Source organism: Abramis brama (assembly GCF_963993115.1).
Source record: "Abramis brama genome assembly, chromosome: 9".
Lineage (NCBI taxonomy): Eukaryota > Metazoa > Chordata > Actinopteri > Cypriniformes > Leuciscidae > Abramis > Abramis brama.
Window position 1 is genome coordinate 15,468,542 of NC_139971.1, and position 17,047 is coordinate 15,485,588.

The 17,047-nt window shown below is 39.3% G+C and overlaps 1 protein-coding gene across 1 annotated transcript in view; it reads left to right on the plus strand.

The window, feature by feature from the left end:
* The window catches only part of drc4 (dynein regulatory complex subunit 4), a 65,635-nt gene extending 61,832 nt beyond the window's left edge, over positions 1-3,803 (plus strand). The window contains exon 11 of the mRNA XM_084123920.1: positions 3,590-3,803. Within this exon, the coding sequence (XP_083980046.1) occupies positions 3,590-3,739 (150 nt within the window). The 3' untranslated portion in view covers positions 3,740-3,803. The remainder of the gene's footprint in view (positions 1-3,589) is intronic.
* The last annotated feature ends 13,244 nt before the right edge of the window (positions 3,804-17,047 follow it).

Sequence of the window (17,047 nt, forward strand, 5' to 3'; positions counted from 1 at the left end):
AATCAAACTTTACTAATTTGCATAAATGAAGCATTTGCATATACAAATATATTAATTACATACATGTATACTGTTGAATGCTCAATATGAAATAGACCACTAATGCAACACCTTTTACATGCATACACTTATAAAACATTCACATACACATAAACTAGACACATGCATATACATAAAACACATACATATAAAGTCTGAGATTGCATAAGCAATTATGAAACAAAAATATTCACCTACAAACTCAATGCACGTATACACCTATTAAACTTGCGATGAATATAAAGTCCACATGCTTACACACGTATAAAATACATTGACTGAAGACATATTCAAGTTTTATATATACAGGATGTGCAATTAATTTCATGTATGTGTGAGATTTTCAGTATCTAATAATAAGACATTTCAGTATAAACAGAAGTCGGTTTTGCAATGGTGTAAAGAAAAAAAACCTTTTTAGAGTTCCTTGGCAGCGTTGGGGAAGATACTCTGAACCTGTAGCTTGACAAGCTACTCATACTTCTGAAAAAGTAGTTAGCCACACTAGAAGTTACTATCAAAAAGTAGCTAGCTACATTTAAATTACTTTCTTTCTTTTTTTACAATGGCATTGTGTATTACAAATAACTGAATAATTGTTAATGAAGAATGTCATAGTAAAATATTTGGGGTTTAAAACAATGTAATGAAATACAATTATGATTTCAAAGAGTAGCCTATTTCATTTTGTAAACTATCTAAAGACACACACAATACTCAAATATAGCCTATATCTCAAACTGACTGTCAGAGTGCAAAATTGCTACAAATGTAACCAATGCAAGAACAAAATGTATGTCAGTAGTCAAAAATGCAGGTTTAAATGCAGCACATGCAGTGATGGAGCTCATTTACAACCTATTTAATTAGATCACAGTCAGTTAGCATTTTATGCAGTCAGCGTTTTATTCTTTGGTTTGAACCTATAAAGGTTACACTTTTGTATGTAATTTAAAGATTTAAGATTAAAACGCTGTCTAATGATAATAAAAGAAGTATTAAAAGCACAATAATCCGTGCAAGAGACGGATTACATTTTCCCCAAAGATGTTAAGATGTCCTGTTTTGTATTACTAGAAATAAATTATAACTGTTAAATATGTTTCCATGTGTCACTCTTCACAGTTCCTGGTAGTTAATGTAGCAAATGGCTGATTCAGTTGTTTAAAAAACAAAAAGTGCTTCATGCTGGGTCTTAAAAAAAAAATGTCCTGCTTTTTTTCACTCGCACAATCACATCCCTGGCTATATGCTATATAAGCTGGCATTGCCGCCGTTCATAGACTTTTCATGATAAAGCACCTGTTGTGTCGCTGCTTCCATTAGGGACTAACTGTTGCTTACACTAACAGCCGTGTAAAATCCATGCGTCTATTTCAGCTTGTCTTATGTTCCCCTGCATGTTGGGCAATGAAGTCAATTTTTTTTTCCATGACTAAGCCTTTCAAGTGAAGAAATGCAATAGTCTCAATGGCAGAGTCTTTTTCTCCCTTGCTGCTGAGCAGAGGGCAAAAGTATAGAAGTAAAATAATGACAAATGTTTTTGAAACAAAAAAGCTTGTTGAATTGCACTATTTGAAAAAATATGCATTGCATTAACCCTGCTTTCATTTTAATGCATTGCATTTTTATGGGCTGAAATTCAACATGGTTGTATATTTAAGATGTGAATATTTCAATTCAAAACATTTCACACACATTTTCATTATTAAAAATTCAATGATCCATATTCAACTTTCAGATTTCACTTCCAAAATATTCATTCTGTTTAAAAATACAACCTATAATATTCGACAGGCAATTTTTGTGCCATTTTATTTCGCTTTACAAATTCACTTCCACAAATTCAGTGGTTCAAATTCGACAGAAAATTCAACATTTGATATCCGTGAACTGCAGGAATATCAGTAGATTGCAGATTGATCATCTCCATAGCTGTTAGTCGACCTCACCAGCAGGTGGTGCAAGCGGCTGTTAACGAAGACCAGAGCAACGGGTAGAGAGAGTCATTCATTCATAAAAACGGATTTACAGAAATTGAGCAAGTGGTAAGTATTTGTGATGATTATCTACTGATATTCCTGCCGTTCCCAGATGTCAAATGTTGAATTTTCTGTCGATGGCCTTGTATACAATGCCTAGTGCCCATTCACCTGCTCGAAAAACGAAGCCCCATTTTACAGCTGCAAATTGAAATGCATGTCACAGCATGCCGCTCACTTACACAGTGACAGCATAATGTCAGCATCAGACATCATGCCCATATGGACCGTTGGCTGAATAAGGCAAACAAAACGGGAAACACTTTGGGAGTTTCAAAATTGTCATCTGATTGGTTGAATTCTACAGGATTTATAAACCGCTTTCACTCTATAGCGGTTGACCAGAACACTGCAATTATTACACTTTTACTAGATTGCAATCAAAGGGCTTTCCCTTCACATTTTGCATCTGTCCTCTGTGCAACTATTTTTTCACGCAAGCAGTTCCCCATAGCGTCAGCTCTGAAGCAACATCGAGAGACCAATATTAAGAGGGAACATCTCCGGTTACTGACATAACCTCGGTTCCCTGAGTTTAGGGAATGAGACACTGCGATCATGCCGTGTTACTCATGCTCATGTTTTTTTTGTGAGTTGCTTTTTTAGTTGACAGATTCTGAGGAAATGTCGTTCAGCACTGCCTTATATATCCTGCCCTTAATTTGAGCACTTGAAGGCCATTTGCCATTGCAGTGCTAGGGTGTTATTCCAATCAGACTTTTCGCAATAGCATCACCTCTCACGCAATGTCTCGTTCCTTCATCTCAGGGAACCAAGGTTATATAAAATATAAAAGATTAGCAGAGTTCACACCACAACTATAACGATATCGGCACAGGCAAATAATATCGTTGGAATCACTTACGGAATGTTTTTTTCCAGCTGATGAATGATAAAAAGGTTGACAGCCAATCAGAATCCATCCTGCTTTAAAGAACTTGAGCATTTAAAGTGGCAGACGACAAAACTGCAGCACGTGCATAGAATAAACAATGATATTGTGCACTGGTGTGGTTGATGATATACAGTAGTTATCTTTTACAGTTATCTTTATAGTTATCGTTCTTGGTGTGAACGGGCCTTTAAACCCTATATGGTGCCTCAAATGTTCCTGTCCAATGCATGCTATGTCAATGACAGAAAATTAAACAGTTTGACAATTTTTGACACTTCCATTTTCTGCTGTATTAGATCTGTTGACAGGAAATTCACAATTAACCCACAATCCCACAATGTGTGTGTGTGTGTGTGTGTGTGTGTGTGTGTGTGTGTGTGTGTGTGTGTGTGTGTGTGTGTGTGTGTGTGTGTGTGTGTGTGTGTGAATTGGTCTCAAACTGTAATAAAAATGTTAGAATAACAAGACGGGAACCTAATTTGTATATGAGAATGGATGTTGAAATGAAAGTTTAATCACTGAAATCTGACTAGATGTTGATTGTGACAAAGACAAACTACTTAGTTTAAAAATATCTGTAGTTTTAAGTGTAGTTATCTGTTTCTGTCCACAGGCCTATAATGACTTGCTGAAGACTTCTGAAGCAAAGCTACGGGCATTTGGGATCCCTGTGGAAGAACTCAGCTTTAAGCCACTCGAAAGCAGTGTTGTTGGACAGAGTCTTGGTCAGGGCCCTGCTGCCCTCATTTCTGCTCCAAATTAGCAAGAAAGGAAAAAACATATTTTATCTTGATAAAATAAAATGATCAAATGTTATTCAGATCAAATGTTTTGTAGGATTTTTTTTGGTAACACTTTTTATTACTGTATCCTTGTTATTAATGTTACATGTGGTAATAGCATAATTAAACCCTAAACCAAACCCTTATCCTAACCCTAACTCTAATAGTAAGTACATGTAGTTAATTAATATTACTCTGTACTTATATGTATAATACACTGTAACAAGGGCATCTTTTATTTTTATTTTTTGATAAATATCAAGAAGTATTCTACAATGGCATTAATGTAATAGTTCACCCAAAATCAAGTTTTTTTATCCTCAGAGAAAAAGGTGAAATTTTAGACAAGGGTAAGAACGATATAATATAATATAATATATAATGCTTACAATCGATTAAAAAAATTTACTTATTAATCACACATTTTTCTGATAATCATGATTGATTGCACCTAACATTAAAGTGTTTTAATATATTTTTATATTGAAATACGTTCACATGTATTGAAGCTCCAATATAATGTAGAAACAACATAAAGACAGTATTTTGTAAATATTTGTTTAATGGAATATTTTTACTAAGCACTATGAATGAAGTCCAATATAACCAGTAGCACCTCACTGCAGTACATGAGATCCAGGGGGCGGAGTTGGATCCAGATCTAAGGGGTGGAGATTGGTAGGTTTAGGGGTGGGTTTAGGGATCAGGGGGGGTAGGTTAAGGTATATGTAAGGTGGGAGGAGTTGGATCTGGATCCAACTCCTCCCCCTGGATTTCATGTTCTGCAGTGAGGACCATCTCAATATAACCGATACCAATACTGATACTGATTTCTCTTTTAAATATTTTTCTCTAAATTTTAGTCATTAATTATAGCCATTCAACAATTACAGTATAATTGAAAGCTATCAATTTGAACATAATAGGCTTAAAATGATAAAAATATAACAACTTTTAATTTAAGTGAATTTAAAACAATCTTCACATAAACTTATTGTAATAAATGTCACATTTAGCTGTGCCTTTAATATATCAGGGCTCAATGCTAAGATTTTTTTCTATAGGCCCAGTCGGGCTGGTTCAGATTTTTACCTGCACTGCTAAAATGCACAAAGAAGTTATTGTTTTAGTTGTTTTTGACACATGTAACCTTGTAAACAGTGCTTTAAGATTTTTAAGTAGGTCTAAGACCTCATTATGGCCTATACATTTTGGTATAATGTAAAAAAAATACTCAAAGCAGTGCTCTTTGATACTCAAAGTGATAACAACGATGACAATGCTGCTCAACACTGCTGCTGGGAACACCTTAAAGAGGAAGAAGAAGAGGTTGTAAAATAAAATAAAAGTAAATTATTAAGGTTATTTTCTCTCATTTGACCATATTAGGTGGGTATTTTGAACTCAGCGTCTCTTTGAACTCTTTTCTTATAGGAAAGATGGAAGGAAACTGTGATGAATTTAAAAGTTAGATATACACACAAAGGGAACAATGGTATCACTTTCCCAACATTTGCTTTATTACTCTTGTAAATCAGTCAGTTTACCGAGTTGGAGCCTAATTCAAACCTTAGAACATTTCTTATTATAATTTTTTTTAATGTTAAATACATGTGAAGAATTAATGGTTGGACGCCTCGACCCATCTTCAATGCTCTAACTGAGGGAAGGAGGTTGTTCCCCAAAATCTCGCAATACATGGCCCCGGTCATCCTCTCCTTAATACAGTGCAGTCGCCCTGTCCCATGTGCAGAAAAACACCCCCAAAGCATGATGCTACCACCCCCATGCTTCACAGTAGGGATGGTGTTATTGGGATGGTACTCATCATTCTTCTTCCTCCAAACACGTTTAGTGGAATTATGACCAAAAAGTTCTATTTTGGTCTCATCTGACCACATGACTTTCTCCCATGACTCCTCTGGATCATCCAAATGGTCATTGGCAAACTTAAGATGGGCCTTGACATGTGCTGGTTTAAGCAGGGGAACCTTCCGTGCCATGCATGATTTCAAACCATGACGTCTTAGTGTATTACCAACAGTAACCTTGGAAACGGTGGTCCCAGCTCTTTTCAAGTCATTGACCAGCTCCTCCCGTGTAGTTCTGGGCTGATTTCTCACCTTTCTTAGGATCATTGAGACCCCACGAGGTGAGATCTTGCATGGAGCCCCAGTCCGAGGGAGATTGACAGTCATGTTTAGCTTCTTCCATTTTCTAATGATTGCTCCAACAGTGGACCTTTTTTCACCAAGTTGCTTGGCAATTTCCCCGTAACCCTTTCCAGCCTTGTGGAGGTGTACAATTTTGTCTCTAGTGTCTTTGGACAGCTCTTTGGTCTTGGCCATGTTAGTAGTTGGATTCTTACTGATTGTATGGGGTGGACAGGTGTCTTTATGCAGCTAACGACCTCAAACAGGTGCATCTAATTTAGGATAATAAATGGAGTGGAGGTGGACATTTTAAAGGCAGACTAACAGGTCTTTGAGGGTCATAATTCTAGCTGATAGACAGGTGTTCAAATACTTATTTGCAGCTGTATCATACAAATAAATAGTTAAAAAATCATATATTGTGATTTCTGGATTTTTTGTTTTAGATTATGTCTCTCACAGTGGACATGCACCTACGATGACAATTTCAGACCCCTCCATGATTTCCAAGTGGGAGAACTTGCAAAATAGCAGGGTGTTCAAATACTTATTTTCCTCACTGTATATATGTATATATATATGTATTTAGGTTGCGGTTCAGGGCTTCCGTAATTTTCGCATGGTTTTGATATTTATACTCAAGTTTTTCTAAACCTGTGTGAGTTTCTTTGTTCTGTTAAACGAGTTCATATGATTACTGCTTGCTATTAAAGACATACTTTTGTTCATAGAAATGTCCACATATCAGTGAAATTATTACATAAAAATGCTTTCAACATTTAATTATGCAACACTCTTTACAATGCATAGGATGTGTCCAGTGAGGTGCACCCTTTGCTTTGTCACAGTTTCTGAAAGTCTTCATGTGAAGTCCCACTCCTACTTTGGATCTCTTTGATATATGCAGAACCAATATTGAATCAGGTGTTTTGGTAAAGTACATATTCATTGCCATCCATTAGTTCTAGTCATGCAGTGACTTCATGATGCAATAGACAAATGTATATTTCTGCAAGTGTATAAAGCAGGTGTTTGAAAACCTTTTGAAAACAATCAATATATTTGGAATTCTTTTCAGTGCTGAAAGAATATTACAGAAATGACACTTGACATACTGGACATTATTCTGAGTTTTTTACCTTTACCTTTAGATGGACTTAATGTCTTACATTTAGCTTCATTAAACCTTTTATTACAGTGGTCACTATAGTATACCATAACTACATCTATGGTATCATTATATCACTACCTGGTTAATGTAAATGTAATATACCCATGAATGTATTTTATAGAAGCATTTTCTTGCTGACGTTTATAATCATTAATTATTTTAAGTTGCCTTTCATTTAGTTACAATAAAAGTGACCAATAATCACAAGGATATAGAATTAAAGTTGAGAATGTAAAATGTTGTGCTTACGTTTTTGCCTATTTGTTCTTTAAAGCGAAGAAACAAATATATTTTCACATAACAAAGTTGAATATCATCTCTTGGTTTGTAAAAATATAACCTTTTTTTTTTTAACGTTACTGTATGTGTCACTATAATAGATTGCCCCTGTATCTGGATATTTTTTTATGTATATAATTAACTGATTTTTATTGTTGTCTTTAAACAGTTTGACATTAAATATTGGAATATGCTTTCAGAATTGTGTGCATTAATTGTGGTTTTGTTACATTTATTTGAATATAATTGATATACTTTTGATATACTATACATACACTGTAAATGTTAGAAGCACTTTAGTACATGTAATTATCTTTAATTAAAATACTGCAAAACTACCCTGCTGTAGGCCATTGCTTAGAAAAAAAAAGTTTATCTTTCAAATTTATGCATCAGTCTAATCAAATAAGCAAATTTGTGTCATTGATCATGTGAACTCGTTTTTGGATGGTAACCTCACAAAGGAGTCTTTTGTTTTTAAATGTGAGTTTTAGAATTTAATTAGAAGGAATACATGTTTAACAGCCCAAATATTAAATGTTTAAGGTGTCTATCCCTGCAGCCGGAACCAGAAGAGATCTGTCATCATTTACCATAAATGGGCAAGTGTGACGCATCTGTTCAGCTGGGTTGTTATTGGTTGTGACTTTATCGCAGAACTCGCTGTGACTAGACTATCGTTTAACCCATATAAAACAGCGCTTCATGTTACAAAGTATGTTTTGGTGTTATTATTACGTTAGTTATACATTAAGTTAACTATAAAGTGTCTCTATGTTGTAAAAAATTACTCCTTTACCGAGATCCCAACCCTAACCCTAAGCATGTCTGCACGTTTCAATGAACTACAGCACAATGTTTCCTGTTCCATTGATAGAATGACAGAGATATGTGGGTAATGTAGTTTAAAACATTTTGTAATGAAACAATAAATGTTAAATAAATAATATCTTTAATGGTCAATTGGATATCTAAATGTGTTCATTGTGCTAACCTTTATGACATATATGAGGGAAAGGCTGAAATTTGATATTTTACTGTGAGCACTTTAAAAATAACCTTTATGCCAGCTTTCCATATATGTCTGAAAACTGTGCCCAACATTATTTATTAAACATAGTATTAAGCAGTTGTCCTGACGATTTTCTCTTTGATATACTAACCGGACTTTGAGTTACAGCACTTTGAGTTACAGCACACCACTTTCAATACACAATTTTCACCATACTTTATTAAACAACACTTCATTGGAGAACAAAGCATAATGTTGATAAAGTAGCATAAAGACAAATGAGATACAAGATAAATAAAAATGTGTCTTCAAAAATACATTAACATCATATTAATCCATTCACAGCTGCTGAAGCCACACAAATGATTGCCAGAGAATCATATTCAGTCACCTATGATACAGAAAACAGATTTGATATTGTGTTGGAAAATAATGAATAATGATTCATTATCACAGCTAAACTGGTTTCTTGCTCTTCCCTGTACATGTCTCTATCATGTTCATGTCCAAAGGCCCTTTTGGTCTTTTCAGCTGAAAAAAGAGAAAAGAAAATATCATTATGTATAATATATAGGATTATTTAAAGGAAAAAGTACTGATTTACCTTACAAATATTGGATGTTACATTATTAAGCATTAAAAGCATGGTAAGTGTTGTGGTTAATATGCATTTACAACAAATATCACTTTAAAACTACCAATACTGAGGTAAAAGCATGGTAAGTTTTGTGATTACTGTCCTTTACTACACCCATCACAGTAAAACTAATGTTACTGAGGTTTAAAGCATGGTAAGTTTTGTGGTGGTTACTGTCCTTTTACCACACCTATCACAGTACAACTAGGGTTACTTTGGTAAAAGCATGGTACGTGTTGTGGTTACTGCATTTACAATAAGTATCACATTAAAACTACCAATAGTGTGGTAAAAGCATGGTAAGTTTTGTGATTACTGTCTTTTTACTACACTTATCACAGTAAAACTAATGTTACTGTGGTAAAAGCATGGCAAGTGTTGTTTTTACTGTGCTTCTACTACAAATACAACTTTGGAACTAATAGTACTACTTTAAACCTGACATGAATATGATTAACTGATTGAAGGTCTAGGCCTATAGCACGTCACGTGACAGACAGTATCACCCTGTTTTGAATTAGAAAGCAAAAAACGTAAAGCCTCCGTGGAGATGACAGATATAATGCTGTGACTGAACGTGAGCTAATCTGATTAATATCGACAAACAGAAAAATACATTATATCAAACATATTAGGACAGCGTATTTACCATTGTAAAGGAGTTTTGACTTATGTGCTGATTAGGTGCTTGTGCTCGCCTCAGGGTGTCAATCAAAACACATCACAGGATTCAGAATCTTCTCATCTTTACTTTGTATTAGTGTATATATGTGTAGTCTGAAATAAACAAATGAATAACATTACAATAAGTGATTACAGTATTCATACATAACAATAATATACATGTCATTTTACATCCAATACAATTATCAGGGTTTGTACTGCACTACCGAAATTAACCGCTAGATGTCGCATAAAGCGCATATAATGAGGATCGCGAATTCTCCGCGTCTCTGAGAAAATGCTGAGTAATCATCATATATCGGCAGGGTTGCGGAAATACGAAAAATACTATAAACTTCACAGTAATTAAAGTAATCACAAGCAAGGATTAAAGCCAGTAAATTACTTAAATAACAAATTACTTTCTATATATGTTCTATTTGTGGCAGTTAGTACGAGGTGAATGCAGTGGACACTAAATAGATAAACAACTCGATGATTTACATTAATCAAACTGTAACACGGCAGATAACTATACTAAAGAGCACAAATAAGTAAAACAGACTTACATTTTGTCAAGAACGCACACACAGAAGGTAAACTCTGAAGGTTAAAGGGATAGTTCGCCCAAAAATGATATTTAAGCCATGATTTACTCACCCTCAAGCCGTTCGAGATGCATATGTCAATCTTTTTTCAGACGAACACATTTTCAGTTATTTTAGAAAATGTCTTAGACCTTTCAGTGGTTATAATGTGAAGCAATGGGGTCCAGCTGATTCAAGTCGCAAAATGTGCATGCATCCTTCACAAAAATAATCCATCCGGCTCCAGGGGGATAAACGAAGGCCTTCTGAGGGTAATCCGTGCAGTTTTGTCGTAAAAATATACATATTTAAAACTTTATAAACGAAAATAACTGGCTTCCGGTGGCGGTCGGCGCGCGTTCATGGAGATGGTTGCTGGCAAATGACGTAGGACGTACCGCAGGAAGTGTCGTGACGTAGAACGAGCGTGACAGCGGAGCCAGAGAGCAGAGCAAAACAAAACTCTACATTCGCTCTACGCCACGACGTCATTCATCTCCATGAACGCGCGCCGACCGCCACCGGAAGCTAGTTATTTTCGTTTATAAAGTTTTAAATATGTATATTTTTACGACAAAACTGCACGGATTACCCTCAGAAGGCCTTCGTTTATCCCCCTGGAGCCGGATGGATTATTTTTGTGAAGGATGCATGCACATTTTGCGACTTGAATCAGCTGGACCCCATTGCTTCACATTATAACCACTGAAAGGTCTAAGACATTTTCTAAAATAACTGAAAATGTGTTCGTCTGAAAAAAGATTGACATATGCATCTCGAACGGCTTGAGGGTGAGTAAATCATGGCTTAAATATCATTTTTGGGCGAACTATCCCTTTAAGATACAGGATGATGGAAGATACGAGGCGTGTTCTTCTCTTAACTCTGCTTGCTAACTGTTCAGGAAGTTTCTAACTCGCCACCTAACGTCCTTTGCCGACGTCACCAATAAGTTTGTCGCTGATTGGTTAGATCTCCTTAACATCGCCGCCCCCAAATATGCAGGGGCAAATTTGTTACTTAGTGTCAGTAATCTCTGGTAAAGGAATGAGACGGGCAACAGGTCGCGTATATAACCTGGCTTTAACGTTGATTTCTACAGACCTTACATGTCCATCCGCCCCAGGGAATGTCCTGACTACTCTTCCAATTAACCAGAGGGCACGGGGTAACTGAGGGTCAACCAACATTGCAACAGATCCAACGGTAATGGGTTTAGTTTCTGCATGCCATTTCTGTCGTAACTGGAGGTTAGGCAAGTAGTGTCTCATGAAGCTTGACCAGAAATGATCAGTGAGGACTTGACTCTGTCTCCATCTACGTCGTCCTATGAGCTCAGTAGCGGGGTACATCACTTGAGGTAGAGAGCTGTCTGGCCGCCCCATGAGCAGGAGATTTGGGGTGACTGGATCCAGGTCAGCTACGTTGGAGGAGACATATCCTAGGGGCTTGCTATTGAGAATTCCCTCTATCTCAATAAGCACTGTTTGAAGCACTTCCTCTGTCACTGTTTGTGAACCTACTACTGTACGGAGGGCATTTTTGAGGGATCGTATTTCTCTCTCCCAGATGCCACCAAAGTGGGGAGCACTAGGAGGGTTGAAGAGGAAGGTGATTTTTTTGTTTGGCAAGATGTTGTTGAAGCTCTGGGCTACAGTTTATTAAAGCTTCTCTTTATTCTCTCTCTCCACCCTGGAAATTAGTGCCCTGGTCAGAAAGCAGTTCAGATGGGGTGCCTCGACGTGCAATAAATCTCCTCAGAGACATAAGGAAGGAATCTGTGTCTATAGATGTGAGGAGCTCAATGTGTACACATCTAGTGGTCAAACACTTGAATATTATACCCCATCTTTTTTCACAGCGTCGTCCTACTTTTATTTGGAAGGGACCAAAACAGTCCATCCCAGTGCTGTAGAAAGGAGGTTTGTGAAGTCTTAGACGGGCTGGGGGTAGATCAGCCATTTTAGGGACCTCAGGTTTGGCCTTCCACTTGCGACATTCTATGCAGTTGTGCTGGAATTTGCGAATTGCTTCACGACCTCTCAATATCCACACATTTCTCCTCATTTCAGCAAATACCCGTTCTGTTCCTGGGTGACAGAGCTTACTGTCATAGTCCTGTATGAGCAGTTTGGTTGCTGGATGGTGAGGATCCAGAACTATTGGGTGAATTGTCTGGAGTTCTAGACCTTCAGCATGACGTAGACGTCCTCCAACTCGTATAAGCTGACTGGCTTCATCAAACTCTGGTGATAAAGTGAGTAAGCGGCTCATAGTGGATACAGGCTTACCAGCTTTCAATCGTTCATATTCCTCTGAAAAACTGTCACGTTGGATATTCTGGAAGATGAGGCATTCTGCCTTCATGTAGTCTTTAGCCATAGCTGTACTGGGTTGGTTTGGGTCACTTTGACTGTGCTGGACTGTGGCTTCAACAAGGTCCTTCCATGTACTATACTCACTGGGGTTCGAGGGGTTTGATACTCTGGTGACACCGCAAAATACACTCTTTCTCTTCTCCATTTCATCCTCAGGAGGTTTAAGAACTGGCATAGCTGGCCACTCTGATTCAGCCTGTAGTAAGAATGGTGGGCCCTGACTCCATCTATTTGGTGACGCAAGTTCTTTTAGGCTGCGACCCCTCGTGAGATCATCTGCAGGGTTTCGGAGAGAATCTACGTATCGCCATTCATGCTGATCAGCAAGGTCCTGGATCTCTGAAATCCTAGTCCCTACGAAGACTTTAAAGCTACAAGACTCTGATTTCAACCAGGAAAGGACTGTGGTGGAATCAGACAAGACCACTTGGCTTATTTCTATTGTAAGTTCGGTTTCTAGTAGCTTTGCCATTTGAGCACCAATAAGTGCTGCGCACAGCTCTAGTCTAGGGATAGTGTGTTTCCGTTTGGGGGCAACTTTGGATCTGGCCATCAAGAATGCAAGCTGAATTCGGCCTTCTTTGTCCTCAGTTCTCAGGTATGACACAGAGCCGTATGCCTGTTCTGAGGCATCACAGAAGATATGAATTTGTCGTTTAACCCTGGGTTGGTCCATATCTGCTGAGACCTAGCACCGTGGAATGGTAACCTCAGAAAGACAGGGGAGCTCATTCTCCCACCCGTTCCAGGCTTTCAATAGGTCTGTTGGTAACATGGGGTCATCCCAATCTCTTTGTTTGTTCCATAGCTGTTGGATCAGAATTTTTGCACGGGTGGTGAAAGGGAGAATATATCCCAGAGGATCATACTGGCTTGCTGTCACCTTATAAATGTGGCGCATAGTGGGTGTGGTTTCTGGTACCGGGCGGTGTTTATATCCAAGGATGTCTGAGTCATAGTTCCATCTCAATCCAAGAGTGGATTCTTGTGGTTCAACTTTGTCATGTGACAGCCAAAGCTCAGTGCTGTCTGAGCGAGCCTCTTTAGGTATGTGATCAATGACATCTGGCATGTTGGCAGCCCATTGACGGATCTCAAAGCCACCACTGGCAAGAAGTTCTCGTAAGCCATCCACTAATTGTTTGGCCTCATCTGGGAACATTACGCTCTTTAGGAAGTTGTCTACGTAAAAGTTCCTTTTGACTGCTGATCTGAGGGAGTCATTCGGCTTGGTGTTATCTAAAGCATGACGCTGTAAGGCATAGATGGCACAGCAAGGGCTGCAAGTTGTGCCAAAGGGAAGCACTTGCCACTCATAAATGTTGGGGGGGGTATTTGTTTCAAGATCACGCCAGACAAAGCGCAGTAGGTTTCTGTCTTCAGGCAGTAGGCGGACCTGATGAAACATACCTTTTATGTCTACGCTCACCGCGACAGTATGCTCCCTGAAACGCAACAGGACCCCCAAAAGGGAAGGGCCTAGTGCAGGTCCGGCAAGGAGGTGGTTGTTGAGGTTATGGCCCTTGTATTCAAAGGAGCAGTTGAACACCACTCTGTTTTTGCCGTTATGATGAACCATGTGATGGGGAATAAACCATGATTCTTCCTCATCAATCACGGAGTCTGTTTTAAGTTTAACCACATAATTGCTTTCCTCAAGCCTTTTGATCTCTTCTTTGTGTGCAGATGCCTTTACATGGTCTTTAGTTAACCGCCGCTCTGTGTTTCTCAGGTTGGGCATGACAGAGTCTTTGGAGGCATTGAGGTGAGGCATGTCAGCCTTGCGCAACAGGGGTGTGGCATAGCGCATCACTCCATCTACCATCACTCTGGTGGTTTTAACTTGTAGCAAGTCCATTGCTTTCTGATCTTGTTTGGATCGTGTGACCAGTCTTTCATTTTTGTGGGGAATGGTATTTCCTTGCCAAAGTCTCTCAACATTCCGGAAAAGTTCTTCCATTTGAGGAGTGACGGAGAGGTGCAGGCATTGCTGAGGCTGAAACTGTTGCTGTAGAAGGCGTGTTGGTCCTTGTAACACCCAACCCAGTCTAGTTCTAATTGCCGCTGGACCTCCAGGTGGGCCAAGGTGAACCGGCTCAATAGGGGTAATCAGATGAGGATGATCTGCACCTATTAGAAGGAGGGGATGTGCTTTGAGAATGGGCTGCAACGGGATGCCTTTAAGGTGCCAGTATTTCTGCTGGAGCATTTTAGTGGGGTAAGAGTGCTCGGCCAAACTTAAGTGCTCAGAGGTAAATGCGTTTTGGATTTGGTAGCTCTTTTCTGGCTGTGACATCGAGCGTACGTTAAAGGAAACGGAGGCCCCATGAAGTTTCTTGACATCTTGTCGAATTGTTCTTAATGCAAGGTCCTCAGTCTGTCCCTTAAGCCCTAGTTTCTGAGCTGCAGCTGGAAGTAGCATGGTTCTTTCGGATCCATCGTCAAGTATTGCATAGGTGTTTAGGGTTTGATTCTTGTGTTGTAAGACAACAGGAACCACTTTCAGCAGAACATGTTTGGAACTTTCAGGCCTGTCCAGGTACAGGGACTCATTTGTGGAACTCACTAGGCAGGTACCCTCTGTCTGAGACCGGTCGTTAACTTCGTGAAGGATTTGAAGGTGTTTCCCATTACACAGGCGGCAGGGCTTTCTCAACGTGCAATTTTTAGCTAAATGTGACCGTCCACATTTCCAGCAACGGTTGTTGTCTTTAATCCATTTTATCATCTCCTCTTTACTGAATTTCTGGAAGGTGGGACACTGGCTTAGGAAATGCTCTGCACTGTCACAGTATGGGCACAACACTTTGCTTTGTTCAGGTCTCTGTGCTGTCTTGGTTGGCTTGAAGGATGACAGTACCTGTGTAGCTGTGTTAGGGGTTTGATCAGTTCCATGAAGAACAGAGGCAAATCTGGACTTAACTACAGAGCCTGATCTTTGCTGCGTCGTTTTACGTCTTTGCTCCTTTCTTGAATTTAAATCATCACAGTCTTGGCACCAGGATTCAAACTTGAGCCACTCAGCCAGGTCCAGTAAAGTGTAAACTACACCAGATTGATAAGGCATGTGTCGTCTGAACGATGCACGTAAATCTGGAGGGAGTTTAGTGAGCAGACGGACTACATGTGACCCACACTGTAACTCCACATTACCTTCAGGACCCAATGTCTTCAGGAGACCCACAAGAGCTTGGATTTGAAGGGCAAACCTATCAAAACTGGCCAAATCTCCAGGCTGAACATCAGGGGCATCCATGACTGCTGCTATTTTAGTTAGGGCCAGTTGGTGAGGTCTTCCAAATCTGTCAGTAAGTGCAGTCATAGTGTCTGTGTATGGCCAAGGGGAATTGAGGAATGAGTCAGCAATTAGGCGTGCTTCTTCAAACTTCAAGTGATCTAGAAGGACTTGATACTTAAAGAGCTCAGACGCATCATAGGGAAGTAGATTGTCAAGGGCTAGTTTTAAACGAGCGAACTCGCTAGGGTCACGACGTGTGAAACATGGAATCGTCGGTTGTGGGCCCCTGTAGGATGTCTCTGGACATATAGTGCTATGAGGCCGCCCCGTGGGAGAAGAATATGGCAGATTATGAACAGTGGCAGGCTGTGGACTTGATTTATAGGTGTAAATGTCAGCACCAGGCTTATAGGGACTCCCTCTGGGTTGTACTTGAACTCTGCGTGGAGTGGGTTGTGGAGTGCGGGGAGCTGGACTCGGTGCTGCTATCTGAGGTGGTCTATGTATGGTTCTGGGTAATGGCACTGGAGTCTGGTTTGTATGCTGTGGGGGTTGTGGAGTTATTGAAGCTGACTGCTGCTGTATAATTAAATCTTGCATACCTTTGTGAAGATTTTGTAACTGCAGAATTTCCTCTTTAAGGACCAGCTGAGCTTTACGCAGTTGCCTGTTCTCTTGTTTTAAGTCTTGAACCTCCAACCTGTGTCTAACAGCTGTGATTGAAGCCTCATCCTCCTGCTCCTCCTCTTCATCACTTTCAAATTGTGGTGCGGTTGGCCACCGTCTGTCAGGTTGTCTGCTAGCAGTCATTCTGGGATAGGGAGTAATCGTGGCTCCAGCTGTTGCTCCAGTGCTGTAATCATGTGAACTTGAAAGTGGAGAGTCAGGAGGTAATATCTCAGACTGGTATGTCATTGCACTTTGTTGTGGTAAACCTTCAGTCACAGGTGAATTCTGCATTGGATATTGGACTTCATAGTCTCTGAGATAAACTGGAGGCTGGGTTGTACGTTGTGGGCGCACACTCTGGTGGAAAGGCTGCTCTGACATCCTGTCTCCGTGGTAAGCACACATCCGGCTCGAAGGACCACTATGTAAAGGAGTTTTGACTAATGTGCTGATTAGGTGCTTGTGCTCGCCTCAGGGTGTCAATCAAAACACATCACAGGAT